Source organism: Petaurus breviceps, unplaced genomic scaffold (genome assembly GCF_028583685.1).
Source record: "Petaurus breviceps papuanus isolate PSGF00001 unplaced genomic scaffold, PetGlider_PUasm1.0 330, whole genome shotgun sequence".
In the NCBI taxonomy this organism is placed as follows: domain Eukaryota; kingdom Metazoa; phylum Chordata; class Mammalia; order Diprotodontia; family Petauridae; genus Petaurus; species Petaurus breviceps.
The window spans coordinates 166851-192011 of NW_027186096.1; the positions used below are offsets into that span (position 1 = coordinate 166851).

General features: G+C 35.1%; 1 protein-coding gene across 4 annotated transcripts in view; it reads right to left on the reverse strand.

Annotated features, from left to right (window-relative positions):
* RTTN (rotatin) overlaps positions 1-25161 on the reverse strand; it is a 180690-nt gene that overhangs the window by 80541 nt on the left and 74988 nt on the right. For 3 of the 4 annotated variants that reach the window (XR_011169992.1, XM_069096895.1, XM_069096891.1), the window contains 3 exons: positions 18659-18730; positions 8405-8591; positions 3436-3527 (listed from right to left, as the gene is read on the reverse strand). Coding sequence is in view for 3 of the 4 variants with exons in the window: in XM_069096895.1 (XP_068952996.1) it covers positions 3436-3527; positions 8405-8591; positions 18659-18730 (351 nt within the window). In the remaining variant the exon portion in view is untranslated. The remainder of the gene's footprint in view (positions 1-3435; positions 3528-8404; positions 8592-18658; positions 18731-25161) is intronic. The other variant, XM_069096892.1, reaches the window with a different exon arrangement.

The following is a 25161-nucleotide window of genomic DNA, read 5'->3' on the forward strand; positions in this document are numbered from 1 at the left end:
TTACAAAGAACAATGTAACAACATTAAAGTTACTCAAAATGACAAAAATACTACCGCACCAGGTTGCTCAAAATTTTCTAAAATAACTGTAACCATTTCATTAGATGTGAAAATTTGTATTTGTCCTGATAGTATCTTAACAGAACTAGTGCCAGAATTATGCCTTGAAACTTTTATCCTATGAAGAATACTCAGACCAACATTCTCTGACAAAGTGGTGAAAGTACGACATCTAGTGGATTGAAAGTAACTTACTTTTCTGAGTAAAGGTCCACATCTTTTCAAAAATTTTATCTGAAACTATTAACTTTTAATCAATTTCAAAAAATACTTCTAAAATGAAACTTTACCTTTGTAAAGAAATAACAAGAAAACCTAAGTTTACAGTGACCAAACAATAGTCACTACTAGAAATTAAATTCTTCTTTTCCAACACAGTAAAATGTATAACTATTATGCTAATTTTCATTTTGACTACTTTCTGGCAAATGTGATTTTCAGCAGATAAATGAACCAAGCTACTATATATCAGTGTTCCTAAAAATAACTAAAAAAATTGATTACCATGTACTTTCTAAAGTTTGTTAACATGCTAACCCAACACACTCTTCTAACACTAGTTAATCTATTCTTTAGAAAAAAAAAAGGATCAATTTACTTCCAAACATAATTTGAAAATATGCTAATATATTAAATGCACATTTTAATTACAAAGAATAATTATATAAAGAAATAGATACATGAATATAACAAGACCTTTTACAGAAAGTTTTTTATTCTATGCTATTCAATGCACTATGAAAGATAGTTCATGCATAATGGTTTTGAGTAAAATATCCCTAAAAGAAATATGATCAAGGAACAAACTGATTGTGTATTATGTGGGAGATAAAATTTGTAAGACCAAGTTCCTACTCCTGAAAAATTGTGTGTGTGTGTATGTGTGCATGTGTATTTAAGAGTAAATTAGTTAAATATGTTATCCAATCTACCAGCATGCTCTCCTCTGAGTACAAGTATTATTTAGGACCTATACAAACTCATTTACTGTCTTATTATTTGTTTAATGAGATTTTTCCCTTGATTAAATCAATTAATCAATCAATTATTTCCCAACTATATTTTAAGTTTTCATCACTAACACCTAGCTTCCCTGACTTCCTTCAAGTCTCAGCTAAAATCACATCTTCTTCAAGAAGCCTTTCTCAAATCCCCTTGATGCTACTGCCATCACTCTGAGATTATATCCAATATATACTGTATCGTATTTGTACACAGTTATTTGCATATTGTCTCATCCATTAGATTGGGAACTCTGAGTGAAGTGACTATTTTTGCCATTCTTTTTTTTTTTTTTGCCTTTTGGAGGGCAATTGGGGTTAAGTAACTTGCCCAAGGTTACACGGCTAGTATTTTTGTGTGGATGTTAAGTGTCTCAGGCCGGAACCGAACTCCAGGGCTCCAGGGCCGGCGCTTTACTCAGGCGCTTTACTCACTGCGCCACCTAGCCGCCCCGCCTTTCTCCTTCTGCATATAGTGCCTGATGCAATATGTGCTTAATAAATAAAATACTTTTATCTTTCTGGTATAATGTCAACAAAGTTACTACTACAATGTGAAGTACATAATATTTTTTCATTAAATACTTGTTGAGCACAGTGACTAGAACACCGGCCCTGGAGTTGGGAGGACCCGAGTTCAAATCCGGCCTCAGACACTAAACACAAAATACTACCTGTGTGACCTTGGGCAAGTCATTTAACCCCAATCACCCCTCCAAAAAGCCAAAAAAAAAAAAATTTGTTGAATCGTATACCAAAATAAAGTCCAAATGAGAACACAATTTAGATATAAAGGCTGACATCATAAGCAAAATAGGGGTGCAAGGAATAGTTTATCTGTCAGATTTGTGGAGAATGGAGGAATTTATGACTAAACAAGAGATAGAAAACATTATGAAATACAAAATGGATAATTTTTATTACTTTAAATTGAAAAGGTTTTGCACAGTCAAAGACAATGCAACCAAGATTAGGAGAGAAGCAGAAAACTAGGAAAGAATTTTTACAACAAATGTCTCTGATAAAGGTCTCTTTTCTAAAATATATAGAGAACAGGGTCAAATTTATAAGAATACAAGTTATTCCCCAGTTGATAAGTGGTCAAAGGATATGAACAGTCATTTTTCCAAGGAAGAAATTAAAGCTATTTATTGTCGTATGAAAAAATGCTCTAAATCACAACTGATTAGAGAAATGCAAATCAAAACAACTCTGAGATACCACAGATCAACAACCTATCAGATTGGCTAATATGACAAAACAGGAAAATAATAGATGTTAGAGAAGATGTGGGAAAATTGGAACACTAATGCATTGTTGGTGGAGTTGTAAACTGATGCAACCATTCTGGAGAGCAATTTGAAACTATGCCCAAAGGGTTATAAAAATGTGCATACCCTTTCACCCAGCAATACCACTTCTAGGGCTGTATTCCAAAGAAATCATAAAAATGGAAAAAGGTAGGGGCGGCTAGGTGGCACAGTAAATAGAGCACCGGCCCTGGAGACAGGACCTGGGTTCGGATCCGGCCTCAGACAACTTAACACAGACATACACAAAAACTAGCCATGTGACCTTGGGCAAGTCAGTTAACCCCAATTGCCCTCCCCCCCCCAAAAAAAAGCAAAAAAAAAATATTTATAGCAGCTCTTTTTGTGGTGGTCAAGAGCTGGAAATTGAGGGGATACCCATCAATTGAGGAATGACTGAACAAGTTGTGATATATGACTGCAATGGAATACTATTATGCTATAAGAAATGATGAACAGACAAACTTCAGAAAAGCTGAGAAGGACTTATAGGAACTAATGCTAAGTGAAGTGAGCAGAACTAGGAGAATGTTGTACACAGTAACAGCAACTGCGTGTGATGACTGACTTTGATAGACAGCCTTTCTCAGCAATGCAAGGACCTAAAACAATTCCAAAAGACTCATGATGGAAAATACCATACACATCCTGAAAAAGAACTATAGAGTCTGAATACAGAGCAGACTATTTTTGTCTTGTTTTGTTTTGTTTTGTTTCTTTCTTATGATTCCTCTCATTCATGCTAATTCTTCTCTACAACATGGATAATGTAAAAATATGTTTAATAGGAACGTATATATAGAGGCTATATTAAATAGCATGCTATCTTGGGGAGGGGGAGAAAATTTAAATCTTATGGAAACGAATGTTAAAAACTAAAAATAAATAAACTTATTTAAAAAACCAAATATTTACTGAAATTAGTATTTTTATCTTTAAGTTAATTTTTAAAAGCATAGCGTGCAATTTCCTTTATCTCCCCTACCCAATCATGAAAAATCAGAGTCACTGGCAATTTCTTTATATGTTAAAATGGGAGCATTTACGAATACTTTAGAACTTACCATTGTCTCTACTGTTGAAGGAGAACCTGGACCTTGACTCTGGTTGGTTGGACTGTGCTGTTCTCTCCTAAAACGAACTGAGTCATCAAAATCTGTAGTAAATGTAAAATTATTATTGATTCTATTCAGATTATTACACTAATATTTTGAAAATACATACTCTTAATTCTTTCCATGAGAAAAATTTGTTTATAAGTAACAACAAAAATGCCATCAAATTTATAGTAACAAATAGCTAAGCAGGATGTTTATGTTAGCTAATATGTCAAGAGGAAATAATTAACTAATTTTGTTTACTTCAGGTAGCTGGCAACATATAATTGTGTTTGAGGATTGAATGACATATGCAAGGAAGATTCAGTCATCTTGTTTATTATTCAGTTTATACAATGACCAAACAACTATACCTATAAATCATAAATACTATGACTAGGAAAGCATCCTAGTATATAAATAAAATATACAAAGGTAAAATTTTCTTTATGTTCAAAATTAAAGACTGAAAAAGCTGCTAAATTAATCGGAGAAATTTGTTCAACTACAGGAATGGCCTTGTTTTGCTTTGCTTTTAAATCATGTAAGAAATTTGGTAAAATGGCAAGAAAGCAGCAGATGATGATGACCTATACTAAATTACAGATGAATTCACGCTTTACCTCAAAAACAACGCCAACCCACCATCTGGGTGGTCGGACAATTATTATCATAATATATCAAACACAAAATAACATTCCACAGAGACTATACCAAGTATCTGAAGTGAACATGAAAACTAAAGGCACAGAGCAGGCTACTTAATGAAAAGGCTTCCTAATCTCCTTTATAAAAGGTTACTTTGTGTAACAGAATACAATTAAATTAATCTTTCATTTCAGCATAAGCTTTCTTCTTCTCCCACCTCCCTTTATGGCCTTCATCTAAGCTTTTTCTAAAAGCTCTAAGAAAAAAAAATTCCTTCAATTAATATCATAGTAAAAAGAAAAGATTAGGAGTCAGAGCATCTCATTTATGATTTGGCTCCACCATTTACTACCTGTGTGACTTTAGGTAAGTTGCTTGACTTCTGAGTCTAAACTTATTCATATGTAAAGTGCCTGAAAATCAAATGAGATTTGTAGAAAAACATTCTGTAAACTTCAAGTATAATATAAATATATCACTGAATTGACATTTAAATTGTTTTTCTTAAGCAACTGATAGTCAATATAGTTGCAAAACCAATTTTTACATCTTTTATGCTTCATCAAAATACTGTGCAATAAAGTAGGTGCTCGGTGGTCAGTCTTTCATGCTTGCTTTGTGCTGTGTACAACAACTATCTCAGAATGTGAGCTGGCAATATGACCTTTCTTTGAACAGTTTTTATATAGAAGCCTGTTAAAAGACTGCATGCACATAAGTAAGCGATAACTATTAACAATTTAGAATAAGAATACATACAGGCAACACTGAAATTTTGCATCACAAACTGTTAGAATGAATACAACAAATATGGAAAAAACAGAATCACCAAATTTAAGAGGTAGAAGGTATCTTCAAGGCTAAGTCTAATTTGTACCTGACAGAGAATCCCCTCTTCACTATTCCCCTCAAAGATTTACCTTTTGCTAAAGACCTATAATGAAGGGAAACCCACAACTTCCCAAGATTGCCCCATTCCACTTTTGTAAAGCTCTAGTTGCCAGATAAATTTTCCCAGCATCAAGCCAAAATCTGCCTCTCTGGAAATACTACTCATTATTACTAATTTTGCCCTCTGGGGTCAAGTAGAAGAAGTCTGTTCGCTTTCTGGAATGATGCTCCTTTGAAAATTCAAAAGTAGTTTCCAAATTTCTGGTGCTTTAAGTTAAATATATCAAGTTCCTTCAACCCATGACACATTCCCTTAACATACCAGTCTAGTACCAATGTCAAAAAGGGAAAATGAGTTTAATCTTCGTGTGATCATTAATTTTCCGTGAAAATCACTGATTCGTTGAAACCAAAGGATTTGATTTCAAATATCAATTTTGCTGCTTCCTATATGTGTAACATTTATATATGCTACAGAATTCTGAGATGTTTTGCCTTGTAGAATTTTAGTCTCTATGATCCTACTTTCCCTATGAACCCTCAGAAATATGATCTCCCAATTAGACTATGACCAGCTTTCCATTCGTTTGTGTTTCCAATCACAAATTCTAAAGTGGTGTCATTTCCCTTCTCCCCTAAAGTTCCCATCCTTCCCAGATCAAATACTAGTTGCTGTTTGTTAGTCAGAATTAAAACCATGAATAGTTTCCCTCATTGCTTCTTTCACCTTTTGGAGGATAAAATTATTATTAAGAGAAGCCAAAAAATGAATAGTTGCTTTCTTTCTGGCAAAGTAAGAGAACTCCAATAACTGAAGTCCCCCCATATACTATACTATGTCGTGTCTCTGTGTCAGGCATATGATACGTTTGACAGCCTCCTGATCTATTCCCGGTTCCAGTGGCTTGTAGTACATCCTGTCTGACACCATTGTTTGTTTTTCCTTCTTCTGATCTTTATCCAAAAGTTCTCTGCCTGTCTCTCTCCTCTGAATCCTCCATTTCCTCATATCAGCATATCTGTTTCACAAATAATGTTACTGACTCCACTTACCTTTAAACAATGTATACCTTTTCGGAATCCTGTGGATCCTATCCAAATCTCAGTGATACTTGGAAGGTTAAAGTTGCCTTACTGAATCAGAATTTATAGTTTGCCTCACTTGTTACACATATACATTGAATTCATGGGAGTTAATGAGATCCATTTTGTGAACAGACACTTGAAGCCAAGAGTTTCAATCCTAGCACATTTCATGAACTTTCTGCTAAAAATATCACCCATACACCTAGAGTCTTCAATTTCATGGCAAGACTTAAGAATTCTTAGAAATGCTCTCAGAAGTGATTAGAGGTCATTACATCTGACAAGTCTTGAAAGGGTCCTAAGCAAATTTCAGGTAACTATCCTCTGGAAAGACAATAGATTTCTCTGTTATTAGAGAACAAATATTTTCCTCATTATTCCCCAGCAGTGACTCAACAACGATCACTACTATTTTTTCCTTTGACCCTTACTGGATTGGTCTCCTCAGCACCAGCAGCTACTCTGACCCAGAAAGGTGTCCAACTCTTCATAGTATAAGCCTTGTACCTACTACTTTGCTGCAAGTGCTCAGTGGTCAAGGACTCCTCCCCTTTCTCTCATGTCCTATTCTTCTACCCTTTAGCTTTCTAATTTAGGTGCCCTAAAGCTCTACCAAAGGCTGCCTTCTTTTCTCTATAGATACGTCTTTCTCAGTAATCTCATCACCTCCCATGGATTTGATTAGGAATCCCAGATCTCTACATCCAGTGTGCCAACCGCTTACATTCCAAATGAATAACTCCAAAGTGTCTCAATTTCAAGATGTCCAAAACAGAAATCACTACCTTTCCTCTTGAACCCACCCTTCTTCCTAGATTCCTCACTTCATATTCAGCAACCTTCCAGTCACCAGGGCTCACAACCTCAGTCATTCTTGACTACATCCACTCTCTTATTCCACCACACACAACTAATTGCTAAGTCTTGTCAATTCTACTTCCACATCTCTCAAATCTGTCCTTACTTCTCCATACTCTGTTATATTTATCTGGCAAATGTGGTCCTCTTCCCCCTCCAAATAGAAGGATTCTTCCTTCAGGCTAAGGACAGGACTTAATACTCTTAAATGAATGGATGACACAGACCAGGCTTTCCTTCTACCTTTTTAGATTCTCTTTCTTCTTTGTTCTAATTTAAAACTTCTTTTTAAGGAATCCTTTGTTTTTTAATGATAACCTAGGTTGATTAAAATTCCCCGATATTTTTCATCTTTGTTTCTGGGAAGGCAACTATCCTATACTCTGGGATTGTGCACATTAGTTTTCCAGATGTGCTAGAAGCCAGATCCTCAGTCCTAATTTGTTATTTTGGCAGATTTTGTGGCAAAAACGTGCTGAAATGCTGTGACAAACCCAAACAACACAGGAATAATAGCTACTTGGGAGCTGAATTTATTAACTGTGTGGAAGGCCTAGCACTATAACTTATCTAAGTAAGGTTAAATACTTAGAGTTACAATGTACTTTATACTGAATCACTGTTTCCTCAGAAGGGAACAAAAATAAATGAAAATGCCTCAAAATAAGTTTTATAGCTCTACCATATGAACACAGAAAACCTGTTCATTACAGAAACTTGCCGAATCTATTAAATGAAAAAGGCTTTGCAGCATTAAAATCTTGACTCGAGACCCAGAGACTTCATTTAGCTACAAAATAGTAATGTCTATTCTTGAAACTTTTTTCTAGCATATTAATCATTTATACTTTTCTTAAAGTATGAAAAGTAGAACATAACTTAAAGCAATGTTTAGCTATTCCTAAAAACTCCCTCTCTTTTCTATTATTTATAATGAGATGCTCTTAAAAATTTGCACTAATAGGCACCCTCCATGTTATCCAAAAAATGGCACATTTCACAAAGTTCTTTACTCCAACAGTATAACTTTTCAGAACTTTCTGAGGTGTCATTTATTTCCTTATTCAAAAAATATGGAAAAAAATTAATTTATTCTTTGTTATAAATCTAAAGACAGCCTTCAAATTTAGGAAGATGAATTTTATTCAATAGCTGAGAACAAAATTCAAAAAGAAGTTTATATGCTAATTAAAAGTACTCGTGAACAGGATAGAAACCATTCTCATGAAATGTGAGAAATATATTTACTTTAGTTTCAGCCAAAGAGATATATAGATATACCTTCCACCATGTCAGTATTATGGCTAAGATCTCTCTGGTTTTAAAACTTTCGATATGCTTAAGTATAATAAAACCAAATGCTTTTAGGATGTGTTGTTAAAGACAACAGTACTGAGGAGGATGAGTTACGGGCTCAGTACCCCTCCATTCAAACTGAAGAAAAGATTCTTACCATTTACACTCTTTCTTGCTGTGATGTCAGCTGCATAACAATTCAAGTCAAACATGTATCGCCCCAGGTAACAAAGCTTCACCATTCGATCCATATGGTCATAAAAGTTGCTGTGATCTAAAAGGGCTTGGAGGGCGGGTTTACCTATCAGAGATAGGCCATACTCCACATCATGTACAGAGGGGCCCTGAGGGAATAGGTCACAATAAATTATTTCCCATTAGTATGATATTCTATTCATATAATAAGTCTGAATGCATATTTCAATAAACCTACAAACTCCTCAAATTATAAAAAAAAAATCAGAGAAATTATCTGGGATAACACTATAACTCACCTATTAACCTTGGGCTAATCAGTTAATTTCTCATATAACTAATTGGCATCACCTGTAAAATGCTAATGGCATCTTAGCTGCCTGAAGGCAGAGGGCTGTTGAGAGGAATTCCAGTTTTAATATCTCTGATAATATTCTGTGTTCTAGAATAAACCCAATAGGTAGTATTTATATTTTTACAAATGGGGGAAGTTATCTGATCTATAGGTACACATCTAATGCATGAATTTCTTTTCAGCTCGCAATATTCATAAAATAGCTAACTTCGATAAATACTAAAACCTTTGAAAATGTACAATGTTCTGAAAGTCAAGACAGATTCCAACTTACAAGATTCAAATACATATGATTAATCTATTAATTTTAACTGTATTGTTAACCTGGGCATAATATTAAGAAGTAACATAAATGTCCAGATTAAGACCTATCAACTACTGATTTAAGTTAGTATGGTATAGTTGGTAGAGTACTGAACCCAGAGTCATAAGGACTTTGATTAAAATCTCTCTCAGGTACTGTGTTACACTCAGCAAGACACAACCTCTCAGTCTCAGTTTCTTTATCAACAAAATGATTATAGTAATAGCCTCTACTTCACAAGGTGGCTGTGAGAATCAAAGAAGATTATGAATACAAAAGTACTTTGCAAACCCTAAAACTATTGCATAACTGTGACCTATCATTGTTATTAAGATGATCATCATATAACACCAATCTCTAAATACTGATAATATGTGTCTTCTAGAGACAAGATAAATCTCACTATATAATCCTATCTGTTCACTTTTTGCTTGTCTTTATTTAACTATACCTCCATTATCATCTAATGATAAACGTCAAGAAAAATCACTAGCAAGCATAGAGCTGATAAAAGAGATGTTCAAGCCCATAAATAAATCTTGGGTTTGATTATATTAATTTTCAGCTTAAGGAAAATTCATATATTGAACATGTCTGCAATTGCACAATGCACCTTAATAATTAATAAACAAAAGGATATAAATGGTAATGGTGGAGTTGGAAGGGATTTCAGAGAGTCATCTAATCCAATCACATGTGAATTTATTCTTAATAAATAAGAATAATCCATACAACATACACAACAAGTGGTCATTCAGCCTTTGCTTAAAGGCTTTCAGCACAGGGAACTCCATCTCAAAAAACAGCCCTTTTCACTTTGGGCTCACAATAATTTTTAGAAATTTTCTTCCTAACATCATGCCAAAATCTGGCTCTTTCGAGGTTCTACTAATAATTTCTACTTTTGCCCTCTAAGATCAAGCAGAACAAGTCTAACTAATCTCTCTTCCATAAGACAGCTTTAAAATACTTATAGATGCTATTATGTAGGTAGGTCATGTTAGGTATGGTAGAAAGTAGATTTTGGAGCCAGAACTCTGATTCAAATATGAACTCTTCTACTTACTAACAAGTTGTATGACCTTGAACAACACTCTAGATCCCAGTTCCTCATCTATAAAATGAGAAAATAATATGAGATGACCTATTAGGTGCTTACTCAAATTGCGCTCAGTCAACTAAAATCTCATGTCTTTTTTTTTTTGCAAATGAACTGCTCTCTACCCACATTGCCCCCAGCTTGAACATAAACAAAAATATATATGGGAAATGATAATTTCCCTACTTTGGCTGGTGGATGGGTGTTAAGGAAGGGTAGAGATAAGGTTCAGTCTAGACTATGCAAGGACTAGAATATGTGACCCCAAGAGAAAGGGAGCCACTAGCTTTTCTGTGGAGGTGCAAAATAGCCCCGGATGGAAAACGATCAGGTAAAAGTCTACAGCTTCTATATAAGAGAGGTTAGTATCTCACACTCTATGCAAAGCAGCTGCTGTTGTAGCTGTTGCAACTGTTTTACAGATTTCCTTTTTCAAAAGGTGTAAGATAAAATGCTCACAGCAAGAAAAAAAATCACGTGACCGAGTCTTGACGGTACAGAGACAAAAAGGAGCCATCTCTCCTGTGGAGAGTGTGTAGCCCAGGAGTGGGGAACCTGCATCCTTGAGACCACATGTGGCCCTCTCGGTCCTCAAGCGTGACCTGTTATTGAATCTAAAGTTTGCAGAGCAACCCTTATTAAAAGGATTTATTCTGTAAATCTTGAACTCAGTCAAAATGCCACACTCAAGGACCTAGAAGGACACATGTGGCCTTGAGGTCACAGGTTCCCCACCCCTGGTATAGCACATAATTCTTTAATGCACTAAAACTTTAAACAAAATTTAAATGTTTTTAATAAATTTATTATGTATGCTATTGGTAATAAATGATAAAATGATGAAGAATATATAGTATTTATGCATTTATGATTTATATTTTTTTGTTTTCTTTATATAAGCACAATATCTGTGATTTTCTCCAGTACACTGCCAAGTTCTAAAAATTTAGTTACCATGACCAACCCATGAATAACAAAAAACTCAAATGTGAAACCTGCAAATGTTGAGGGATGGCTGTATTTCTGTTCCTCACCAAAATCAATTGGTGCAATAATTAGAAAATATTCTGAGAAATTCAGTTTCCTGATTGCCCTTTCAGGCCCTCTACCAAGTACAAGTTGAGATCTCAGGGAGTAAAATAATCAAAATAAGTTATATTAAGAAGGAAAAAAAAGTTTATAACAAAAAAAGTAATCATGTTTTAGAATTTGATCTTGTATGGGCTTAAATCATATTGACAATTAAAAACATTTGAGACTCAGAAAATAACACTGAGGAAAACGTAGAATTAAAAGGCTCATTATTTCATCAACCATTACTACCACAACATTTTTTCCAATTTTATTTTTACTAGATAACAAATCTAGACAATGAAAACACAGGTATGACTAAAAGATACAATCAATTAAATTATCTCTATATAGATTATCAAAAAGAATTTCTTTCTTTTAACTAACACACTTCTACAACATCTCTCCATAATAATATGCTTGGAGGATGTCAACTAGTTTCCCCCCTCCATATATTTTACTTATTTCTTTAAATAATTCTCAATTAGATATAAAAGTCTTTAATATTAATTTTTTTAAATTTTGAGTTCCAAATTTTCTCTCTCCTTCCACTCCTCTCCCCTCCATGAGAAGGTAAGAAATTGAACTCAAACAAAACATTTCCATATCAGCCACATTGAAAAAGAAAGCACATACACACACACACAAAAGAAAAAGTAAAAAAAAGTCTATTTCGACTTGCCTTCAGACCCCATCAGTTCTTAATCCCGAGGTGGATGGTATTTTTCAACATAAATCCTTTGGAATGGTATTGGATCTTTGTTTGGATCAGAACATCTAAGTCACTCACAGTTGATCATCCTTACAATATTGCATCACTATGAACAATGTTCCCCTGGGTTTGCTCCCTTCACTTTGCATTAGTTCATATAATTCTTCCCTGGTTTTTCTGAAAGCGCCCTGCTTGTCATTTCTTATATAGTGTGACAATGTATCATCAGAAATATGTACCACAACTCGGTTCAGCCGTTCCCCAATTAATGAAGAGCCCCTCAATTTCCCATTTTTGCCACCACAAAATGAGCTCCTACCAATATTTTTATACATATAGTCCTTTTCCTTTTTCTCTGATCTCTCTGCAACACAGACCTCGTAGTAGTATTGCTCAAAGGGAATATACAGTTTTATAACCCTTTGGGAACACTTCCAAATTGCTCTCCAGAACGTTAGGGGTCAACTAGTTCTGATACTAGTCTAAGGCAAAACTTAATTTCAAAGCAAATTTTCAGGGGGAAGCTAGAGTAAAAATTCAGTAATTTAGACTAGATAGGCAGAAAGGGAAACCGATCTAATTCACTTCTGATTTGTGTAATCTGGTCATAACTCAAAAATACTACAGTAATGTCTACTTCTAAGTAAAGAACAATTTTCAGAGGTTGATAGGGAGCCATCACTAATAATATTGTTTTTTGCTTCATATGCAACAAATTGTAAATGAAAGAATTCTGTTTAGCATATGCTCCAAAGTCCCTATTTAATTATGAGTCAATCTAATTAACACAGGTTTTGCCATTTTGATATATTCATGTATAGTACTTGTGCAAAAACAAATGTACTTACTAAATTTTAAATGTCTTTGAAAATGTTAATTGGAGGGGGAGGTAAGAGCATTAAATATTCGGTAAGTTAGTATTTGAGTTTTAAGTCATTAAGATAACAGGGTCTCATTCTCCACAAGATGAGAAAACTGTTTAGTGTAAAGGTAACTTTATGTACAATTATATCTATATATGGTGAGTTAAAAAATAAGTCATAGTGCTTCAGCCAAGTTTTTACACAAGATCTCAGATCTTCACATCGTGCTGATTCCTGCCTGTAGTTTTACAGCCTCCCCAAAACTTCAAAAATCTACCTAACAAGTAATTATTTTTGTTTTTTTTTTCTTTTTTGAGGGGGAAGGCAAGGCAATTGGGGTTAAGTGACTTGCCCAAGGCCACACGACTAGTTTTGTGTTGTGTCTGAGGCTGGATTTGAACTCAGGTCTTCCTAACTCCAGGGCCGGTGCTCTATTCGCTGTGCCACATAGCCACCCCCACAAGTAATTATTGAAACAGAAAATTTTATTTACAAAATTTAAAAAGCTAACAAAAAATCTAAAAGTGTTTATCAAACACTTACTAATACAGAATTATGGAAATTACCATACTGAATGAATATCAGAGTTCATCCAACATAATATATTTTATTGCCAAAAGAAGCTGTAAAGAATTGCCAGGGCAAGGCCTGATTATATTACCTGCCATTGATCTTAAAGATTAAATATATATGATTTCCATACTCGTGATTCATGGTAAAAGGAATTGTTAGAGTAAAAATAATATTGTTTTTATGACATATTACTTTTGATAATGATATATTTTATAATGATATGATAATAAGAATTTATAAACAATAAAAAAGAGAAGTAATATTGGAAAAAGTGTATTTATGGGAAATATGACATCAAAAACATAGGATTTAAAATATATAAGAAACTATTAAAATTTTAATAAAGATAATGCCTAGGCCATAAAATATAAATGGGCAAAGAATATAGGCAATTTTTTTTTTTTGTTGCCTTTTTTTTGGAGGGCAATTGGGGTTAAGTAACTTGCCCAAAGTTACATGGCTAGTTTTATTTTTGTGTGGGTGTTAAGTATCTGAGGCTGGAACCGAACTTGGGTCCTCCTGACTTCGAGGCCAGCACTTTACTCACTGCGCCACCTAGCCACCCTGACAATTTTCAAAAGAAGTTAACACAAATTGCTAATTACTTTTTAAAAAAAAACAATCATTATTTTATAATCCAAAAGATACAAACAACTTCAAGGTATTACCTCACATGTAACAAGCTTGCAAAAATAACTAGAAGCAAAGAAATTCAATTTGGTTATGACTAGAGAAAAATGGCAAACTCATTAACTATGATGATATTGTTTGCAATCCGGTAGTATTCAATAAATTAAAAAACAATTATATTCTTTTACCCAATCATTCCATAGCTGAGAATATTTTCTGAGCCTTGTTAAAAAGAAAATGCAACAATATATAGAAAGATTTTTAGAACAGTATTATTTGCTATTGTTTTTCATTAACAGATGCTGAAACTAAGGCAAATTGGATTCAGTTTCTTGCCCAAGGTCACACAGCTAGTAAATGTATGAGGCTGGATTTAAACTCAGGTCTTCCTGACTCCCCGCCTGGCACTCTGTCCATTGCACCCCAATTGCAAAAAACTGGAAGTGACCTAATTGTGCCACAATAGGTGAATGTTAAATAAATTTGGTTATACTAATGTAATATGATCCTGTAATGCAATCAACATGAATATACACGAGAACTATAAATACAGACAGACATTATTAGGATTTCTATCCCACCTTAATATTTGCAAAAAGCTTTATAAACATTAGCTCCTTTGACCTTAAAGAAGTACTCCCAAAATACTCACATGGATCAGGGATCTCATCAATTTATAAGCTGCCTCAAATGCAGGTCATAATGTCTGTCTATCCTGTGCAATTTGTAACCTTGTCTTTTTACAAATTTGCTACTGGAGGTCCATCCACTGATGCTTACCTTGATCTATCCTGACACCCCAGGGGCTCCAATGAAGTCCTCTGGGGACTTAGTCCTGCCCTCATGGTGCAGTCAGCTCACTCTCTCTCTGCAATGATTCTTCCATAACATCTTTTACTTTTGTCTTCAGAGTTTCTCCTTGCTGCCATTATAGTCTAACAACACCTAGCATTACCCTGTACATAACATGCATTTTAAATTTTGGAAACTGTTATAGTCAATGTCTTACCGCCATCTATACAGTAATACTGGCAGAACATTGATATGAAAAAGAGGAGTCATTGCTCTGAGGAGAATCCTGGAGTCAACTAAAAAACAAAACTTTGCACTTTCCCAAAGATAATCCAGCCCACTTCCCTTCTTTTCAACAGTTATTCCAACTCATCCATGTGTGCCTTCAGCTTCAGATATTAATACTAATGCAGAAGCTATATAGGCTTTCAATTTAAATGCAATCTGTCATTTGGGCAAGAAACATTCTTTATCTCATTGGTCTTTATTGTGCTGGTGGTCACCTGAACTCCAAGTAATCACAGACCTTTTCAAGGAGGCTCTGCAATGTTCCAGGACTTGATGTGATCTGTACAATTTTATTTACAAAACAGGGACACCTAGAGGTTCTCACCATTCACAAGGAATCCTTCTTCAACCTGGCCTCTGCACCTCACAAAGGTTAATATAATAGAACAGCACACACTCTATTATGCCTCTCCTGACATTTGTGGTAAGACAGGCAATGAACAGGGTTACTTCTGTCATTATATCTTTAAAGGAATCTTGAATGATTTTGATATATAGCTAGATGGGAATCACTGTCATAGTAACAACCCGTTTTAGGAAGACTCACTTGGTCCTTTAGGGGAAAGGGAGGTCACTTAGCTTTCTTCCTGCCCCTAGCATTGGAGAATTGGGATCAGAGGTTTAATCTGAAGTTTTGCCATTCACTGTCCTGCAGGGACACTTTTCTGACCTACTAGCACTATTTGTAAATCGCTGAAGTGCAGAGGAGCAATGTTTTAATTGCTCTTCATTAGGCTCTGTATATTTTTAAATTATTATCAGTAAAGTTATTTTACTGCAATTTGTGGTAGATAAGTATCTCATCACTTTCTAAACCTAAGTCTGAATCACTCAACTGGCTAGAGTTACACCCAACCCAGAATTTTTGATATGGTTGGCAAAGATTGTTTATAATGCCATCATGATCAATTAATTCTTAAAAGTGATTAAAATGTGCTTGTTAGAAAAAGGGAGGTAAGAAAGAGGGCCTTAGGGTGATTGGTTGGCCAGATAAAGGACCCTGGTATATCCTGTAGTTAAAAAAGGTATATAAAGAGCTCTTTCAGTTAGCTAGAGGGAATTTTGCCTAAGCCCCTTCCCCAACCTGGATGAGAAATTAGTAAAATGACTTTGAAGAAAGCTTAAAAAGGAAAGCAGGTATACAGCAAAATATTCCTTGGGTCTTATTGATGGTTTTTGAAAAGTCAAGATGAGGAAAATCAAGATAAATTATCCTTGGATATTCCGCAATTTGAAGTAGAATGAAGAAGCTTTTGGTCTTTAAGGATCTTGCCTCAATGGCAGAGGAATAACATACATCTAGTAACAGCATGTGGTAGAGAAGGGCAGTAACAACAGAGGCAGCCAGGTGGCGTGCTGAATAGAGCATCAGACGTGACTCCAAGTCTGGCCTCAGAAACCTTCCTGAATTCTAGTCTGGTCTCAGACATTTACTAGCTGTGTGACCCTGGCCAAGTCACTTCATCTTGATTGCTTCAGTTCCATCATCTATAAAATGAGATGGAGAAGAAAACAGCAAACTACTCCAGGATCTTTGCCAAGAAAACCCCAAATGGGGTCATAAGGAGTCACACGTGACTGACAAACAACCAAACATAAAACATATTAGATGTTCCAAAAGTCTGATTGTAGTTTTGGCGTCAAAAGCTTAACACTGCACTAAGACTGTATTATTTTGCTTGTCCACCTATAAACTATATTCTCCCTATTCCCATTTAGCTTGTCTAACACTTGTCTTTTTATTTTTGGGGGGGAAGACTTCTTTTTTTTTTTAAATAAGTATGGCCTACATTCAGATCAACACGGTATATAATTATTTTCTAAATTAGTTTTATTACTTTTAAGTAACATATGCAGGTAACAAAGTGTTAATAAAAACAGGTTAAATAAAAGTAGTAGTAATGATAATAATAATAATGGCTAACATTTATATACCACTTTAAGGTTTGTAAAGTACTTTACAAATATTAATTCATTTTATCCTGACAACTATCATGGGGAGTATGATATTATTATCTCCATTTTATAAATGAGGAAAATAAGGCAGACAACAGTTAAGTGACTTGCCCAGGGTCATACGATTACTAAGTGTCTGAGGTGCCATTTGAACTCAGGTAAAGACAGATAGCACAGTGGATGGTGTTAGGCCTGGAGTCAAGAAGACCAGAATTAAAATCTGACCTCAGATAATTGCTAGCTGTGTGACCCTAGGCAAGTTTAACCCTGTCTGCCTCTGTTTCCTCATCTGTAAAAGGAGCTGGAGAAAGAAATGGCCAACCACTCCAGTTTCCTTGCAAAGAGCCAAGGAAAACCCAAAAAGGGATCATGAAGAGTCAGACACAACTAAAAGCTACTAAACAACAAAGTATATCTGCTGAATTCATCACAATAGCTCCTATCTTTGGACATTCACACAAGCCAACATGCAAGGCTTGAATGCACTTCCCTCCTCATCTCTGTATCTAAATTTCTTATCTTCCTTCAAGACTCAGCTGAGGTTCTATGTTCTCAGTAAAGACTTCCTTTTTTTTTTTTTTTAAAGCAATCGGGGTTAAGTAACTTGCTCAAGGTTACACGGCCAGTTATTTCTGGGTGTGGTGCTGAGTATCTGAGCCCGGATTTGATCCAGGTCATCCCGACACTGGAGCCGGTGCTCTTATTTGCTGAGCCACCTGGCCGCCCCTAAGCAATTGGGGTTAAGTAACTTGCTCAAGGTTACACGGCCAGGTGTTTCTGGGTGGGTGCTAAGTGTCTGAGCCTGGGAATCGATCTCCAGGTCTTCTCAACACTGGAGCTGGTGCTCTTACTTGCTGTGCTACCTGGCCGCCCCATCAGTAAAGACTTCTTTGATCACCCTAGATGTGATCTCTCTCAATTCTCCCTGTGCTATCATTTTTGTTCATGTTACATCCCCACAATAGAAGGTAAGCTTGTTGAGTACAGGAACTGTTCCATTTGTGTCTTTGTGTCCAAAAGTGAATTAGTAGTTAGCAAAAAGTGAATATAAAAAGATGAAGCCAACCAAGACAAAGCTGGACCTTGAAGGATAAGTACCATTTCAATAGGTAAAAGGACAGAAATATAGTTTGCTTTCCCACAGCAAAGTTAGATAGGGCAAGGTCTTTACATTATTTTTGATTTTTATTTCCAAAATTATCTAGCAGTGTTAAGCACTACATTAATGCTGAATTAAAATCTAGACCACACACTAACCAATCTAATGGGAATCTCACATCAAACTATTATATTCAGAAAAAGGAATACAAACAAGCTTATGAACAATGCATAGTGCATTATAAGCAAAATTATTTTTCAATTTTTTCTTTTGGTTAAAAAGTAATTTGGAGAGAAAAGAACATTTTTAAATCTTGTCTATCAAAAAGGTAGATTATCTGCAATATCTGAAAGAATATTTAGCTCAATATTAACTCATCCAAATCTGTTTTTGAAAATCTTCATAAAAATTAACATCTTAAATTTATTTTTTATCCTATCAGGACCACATAATATGTTTTTAATAGTTACTCACATGCCAAGAATAATCATGGTTGCTGTCTACAGGTGATGGAATCACTAATAGGTTCTGAAGAATAAATGCAGCCTAAAAAAATGAAGAGAACATCAACACTGCCATCTTGCTGTCATATCAAAAGTCACCAATGTGTATTAATTTGTTAACCAAGTATATCACATATCAATTGCAAATGAAGTTTACAAACTACGGCTCATGGACATCAAGAATACTGATAATTATATCAATTTTATAGATAAGATAATGAGGAAAAAAAACCACAATTATTTTTTTCAGTCAATTTCCTTTTCCTCTTTTAATATCTAGTATTTTCAAGACAAAAGTGAAAAATATGAATTATCTCTACTAGGAATTATTTAGTCACTACATGCCATTTTTATAAAATCAAAATACTATATATATATACATATATATGCATAAAAATGTCTCCCAATAAATACTCTATTTCAAATATGGAATGTGAAATAAAAAGTTAATATAATACAGATTAAAACTTACTCAGTGAAAGCAGTCAAAATTAAAATATCATGTTATCACTTCCAATTAGTGAATGTGTGGTTCAAAAGATGTTAAACTAATTTTAATATTTATCCCAGAAAAACAATTAAGACAGTAATTCTGAAGCATATATATGTAAAACACCTAATAAAAATCTCTGTAATATCAAATAATTCTGAAATAAAAGAACATACAAGAATCAGTGACCCCCAAATATAGAATTGGTTATTATTATCACAAGTACCTTTAGATATACATTGAATTTATTTTCAAATGAATGAGTACATTCACCACTCTCTAAGAATAACATATACTACACATAGGTTAGGTTAGCTTTTTCACTAAAAGGCAAGGAAATTGTTCCTGAGACTTAACTGTTCTAAAAGACTAAAGCTCAACCAGCTGATAAAGTTTCCTGGTTGCCTAAGTGAAAAATACCAAGATATAAGAAATTAAGGCTCCTTAGCCTTGACATATTTTTCTATGTCACCATGGCAAATGAGGAAATGTGGGGGCCTGGACCATCTGGACCAATGCGGAATCATTGTTAAATACTTTAAGTATAAATAAGCCCAAAACTCCTAAAGTTAAAAGTTAAATGATCTATTAGTGTCCCAGTCTATTCTAATTTCATGTCTGGCCCAGAACAGCTATAAAAAACAGAAAGACAGACAGACAGATGGAAGGACGGATGGATAGACTGACAGACAAGACATATAAATATCTCACAAATTTTACTTTCCAGAATGGACAAAATTTCTTAAAAAATTAACAATATCTGCAAGAGGAGGTTTTTCTTTAACAGAATGCACTGAAGAAAGTATGCCTGGTTTCAGTGGAATATCAGCTAGATTTAGAATCAGAAAAAATGAACTTGAATACAAGCTGACACTACCTACATAGGGAAGCGGCCTGGCATAGTGTAAAGAATGTTGGATTTGGGGTCAGAGGAATTGGATTCAAATATCAGTCCCTACCTGACCTTGAACAAGCCAATTAACTTCTTGGGACCTGAGTGCTGACAATTATGTATTGAGATGGCTGAACTAGGTGATCTCTGAGGTCTTAGATTTAGATCTTATGACGATTCTGTGAACTCAATTATAGTTATGCCTATATCCAGTCAGTCAACTATCTAGCACTTATGAAGCTCCTACTATGTTTCAGGCAGAGGCACCTATGCAGTTAGGTGACTCCATGAATAGAGTTCTGGGCCTGGAGTCAGGAAGACTTGAGTCCAAATCCAGCCACAGACACTCACTAGCTGTCTGACCCAGGACAAGGCACGTAACATCTGTTTGCCTTAATCCGCTAAAGAAGGAAATGGCAAACTACTCTGGGATCATACCAAGAAAACCTTATACAGGGTTACAAAGACTGATACAACTGAATGACTGAAAAATAACAACAGCATGTGTCAGGCACCGTGTCTAGGGAATACAAGGAAAGGTAAAAAACAGACCCTGTCCTCAAGGAGCTCATAGTGTCTAAAAAGAAGGAGAAAGCATGTAAAGGACCATACACAAACAAGACATGCAAAGGATAAACTGAAAACAAACAACATAGGAAAGATAGTATTATTTTTAAAAATGCCACTAGTTTTTGCTCCCCCAAAATTTGTTTTTGAACAAATAAAAGTCATACAAAGTAACCTGGTACACTGAAGAAACTGTTGGACTGAGAATCAAGAAAACTGCTCTCTTGTCCGGACAGTAATTATCTGTGTGATCTTTAATTCACTTAACCTCTCAGTTTCATCAGCAGTAAAGGGGTTGGACTAATATCCCTTCCAAGACTAACATCATGAATGTATGAAATAGATAATTTCAGTGAACAGTATATAATGGTTAAGTAATTTCTTAAAAACTTTAAATTTTTTTACTGAAAATAGGGTGTAAAGAAGCATCAAAAAATAATCCTAGATCTGTTTAAATACATTACCCCACAAAGTGCTAGTTTTGAATAGGTCTTGTATAATATATAGTTTGGCCAAATCATTTTGACAAAGAGATTTTACTATTAGGCATATACCTCAAGGAGATCATTGATTAAAAAAAAGTCTCCAAATACAACAAAATATTTATAATAACATTTCTGATGGTAGCAAAGAACAAGAAACAAGGCAGATTGCCCACTGACAGAGGAATAACTAAATAACTTTTCATGCATGAATATAATGCTATATTATTGTGCTGTAAGAAAAATATGAACATGATGAATAAAGAGAATTATGGAAAATCTTATATAAAATGCTTTCAAGTGACGAAAGCAGGACCAGGAAAACAAATTAACACTAATGTATGTGGAAAGAACAACCACAAAACTTGGAAGATGAATGTTGTGAAATTATAAAAAACAAGGTGGGCCCCATAGAAGAGATATGAAAAGACACCTCCTTCCATTCCTTTGCACATGTGAGGGGCTCAAAGGTGTAAAATACTGGATAAAACATCAGATTTCTTTCTAAGTGGTGATTTAATTTTGTTGACTTTCTTTTCCTTTCCTCCCTCTTTCTAAAATTTCTTTATTATAAAGGATGGCTCTCTTGGAGGGGAAAAGCAGAGGAATACTGACAGAAATCTAAGAAATTTAAAAAGGAAATAATAAAACCCTATTTACAAAAAAACTGCATACCTTCTACAATGAACATAAAATCCTGAATGAAATAATATGATGATTAACAAAAATGCTAATACAGTATTCTCCCAAGATCAAGATGGATCTATATTGACAGGCATTACACAACTTCATTATGTTTTGGACATAAGTGAATACTGAGTATGTATCACCTTAATCTTCAGTTATCTCTTGCTGTTATTCAGTCATGTTCAATTCTTCGTGATCCCATGGACCACCGAATGTCAGGGCTTCCTATCCTTCACTATTTCTCAAAGTCTGTCCAAATTTATTATGCTCATTGTTTCCATGACACTATTTATCCATCTCATCCTCTGACACCCTCTTTTCCTTCTGCCTTCCTGTCACCTCATTACGTGGCCAAAGTATTTAAGCTTCAACTTCAGCCTCTGATCTTCCAGTGAATAACCACAATTTCTTTAGGTATTAGTTGATTTGATCTCCTTGATGTCCAAAGGACTCTCAAAAGTCTTCACCACAATTCAAAAGCATTAATTCTATGGAGCTCAGCTTTATAGTCCAACTCTCACAAACATACATTGCTACTGGAGAAACCATAGCTTTGACCATATAGAACTTTGTCAACAACGTGATGTCTACTTTTTAGTGTACTGTCCAGATTTGCTATAGCTTTCCTTCTAAGGAGCAAGTGTCTTAATCTTATGCCTGTAATCATGGTCTGCAGAGAGCTTTGAACCCAAGAATCGAAAATCTGATACTCCTTCCATTTCTTCTCCCTCTATTTGCTGGAAAGCAATGGAGCCAGTTGCCAAGATCTTAGGTTTTTTGCTGTTAAGCTTCAAGTCAGTTTTTACTCTCTCCTGTATCACCCTCATCAAGCAATTTCTGCCATCAGAGTGAGTGGTATCATCTACATATCTGAGACTGTTGATGTTTCTCCCAGTAACTTTAATTCCAGCTTTTTATTCACCCAACCTGGCATTTCACATGATGTACCCTGCATATAAGTTAAAGAAACAGGGTAACAATATACAGCCTTGTCATACTTCTTTTTCAATATTAAATCAATCAGTTGTTCTATGTCTTAACTATTGCTTCTTGGCCTGATCAGTTTCTGCCGAAGACAAGGAATATGGTCTGATCCTCCCATCTCTTTAAGTATCTGCCACATCGTACTGTCATCCACACAATTAAAGGCTTTGGAGTAGTCAATGAAACAGAAGTAGATGTTTTCCTAGAAATCCTTTGCTTTCCCCATAATCCAGTGAATTTTGGCAATTTGGTCTCTAATTCCTCTGATTCTTTGAAAACCAGCCTGCTCTTCTGGCAATTCTTGATTCGTGTATTGCTGAAGCCTAGCTTGCAGATTTTTTTTTTTTTTTGCTTTTTGGAGGGGGAAAGGCAGGGCAATTGGGGTTAAGTGACTTGCCCAAGGTCACATGGCTAGTAAGTGTTAAGTGTCTGAGGCTGGATTTGAACTCAGGTCCTCCTGACTCCAGGGCCAGTGCACTATTCACTTTGCCACCTAGAGGCCCCAAAACTTGCAGAATATTAAGCATAAATTTGCTGGCATGTGAAATGAGTGCAACTGATTATTAATTTAAACATTCCTTAGCACTGCTCTTCTTTAGGACTGGGACATACACTGATCTTTTTTCAATCCAGCGGACACTGCTCTAAATTTGCTAGCATATTGAGTGTAGCACTTTAACAGCATTAATTTTCGGGTTTTAAATAGCTCAGCTGGAATTCCATCACTTCCCCTAGCTTTACTGTTGGTAAATAAGGCTCCTTTGACTTGACTTCATTTTCCAAGATGTCTGGCTCTAGATCAGTAACCACAGCATTGTGGTTATCTGTGATGTCAAGCTCTTTCTTGTATAGTTCTTCGGTATGTTCTTGCCACTTCTTCTTAACCCCCTCTGATATGGGGAGGCTAGGTGGTGCAGTGAATAGAGCACCAGCCCTGGAGTCAGGAGGACCTGAGTTCAAATCCAGCCTCAGACACTTGACACAATTACTAGCTGTGTGACTTTGGGCAAGTCACTTAACCCCAATTGCCCTCCAAAAAGCAAAAAAAAAAAATTTCTTTGATTTTTGTCTTTTATTATGTCCATTTTTGTATGAAACTTTCCCTTGATATCTCTAATATTCTTGAAAATATCTCATCTTTCCCATTCTATTGTATTATATCTCTTTGCATTGCTCTTTTAAGAAAACCTTATCTCCCCTTGCAATTCTCTGGAATTTTGCATTCAGTTGTATATATCTTTCCCTTTTTCCTTTCCCTTTCCTTCTTTCCTCAGCTATTTGTAAAGCTCATCAGATAGCCATTTTGTTTTCTTGCTTTTCCTTTTCTTTGTAATGTTTTTATTGTTGCCTCCTGAAAAATATTGCAAAGCTTTGTCTATGGCTCTTCAAGCACTCTATCTACCAGATCAAACCCCTTAAACCTATTCATCACTTTCACTTCATATTCATAAGGGATGCTGTTTAGGTCCTACCTATATGGTCTGATGGTTCCCCCTACTTTCTTCAATTTAAGTCTGAATTTTGCAATAAGAAACTCATGATCTGAACCACAATTAGCTCCAGGTCGTATTATCTACCTTTGGCTGCAAAGTATGTAATCAATCTCTCATATTGACCATATGGTGATGTCAAAGTTTATGCAGAATTGCCTTTGGTGCTGTTGAAAAAGAGTGTTTGCTAACCAGAGAACTATCCTGACTAAATTCTATTAGTTTCTGCCAGGCTTCTTTCTGTACTCCAATGTCAAACTTGCCTGTTATTCCAATTATCTTTTTCCTACTTTAACATTCTAATCCTGTGATGAATGTGACTTTTTTGGGGGGTGATTTCTCAAAGATCTTCTTATAAGTATTGTGATATTGAATAGTTTGCCTTGGATTTGAACAGATAGCATTCTGCCATTTTTGAAATTACATCTCAGCATTGTTTTTCGTTTCCTTTATTAAATATGAGGGAGACTCCATTTCTTCTGATTGCCCATAGTAGTATATGTAATAATCATATGAATTAAATTCACCCATTCTCATCCATTTAAATTCATTGACACCTATGATGTTGATGTTTAATCTTTCAGTCTCCTGTCTGACCACATACAGCTACGTTGGTTCATAGATCTTACATCCCAGGTTCCTATGCAATATTGATCTTTATAGTATCAGACCTTCCTCTCATCACCAGAAGCATCCAGTTGAGCTTCCTTTGGGCTTTGACCTAGTCATTCTATTTACTAGTAGTTAATTTCCATTTTTCCCCATTAGCACCTCCTGACCTGAAGGGTCATCTCTGATATCGTCTCTTTAACCATTTTAATATTCTCTCTGGAATTTTCTTGGCAAAGATATTCAAGTGGTTTCCATTTCCTTCTCCAGTGG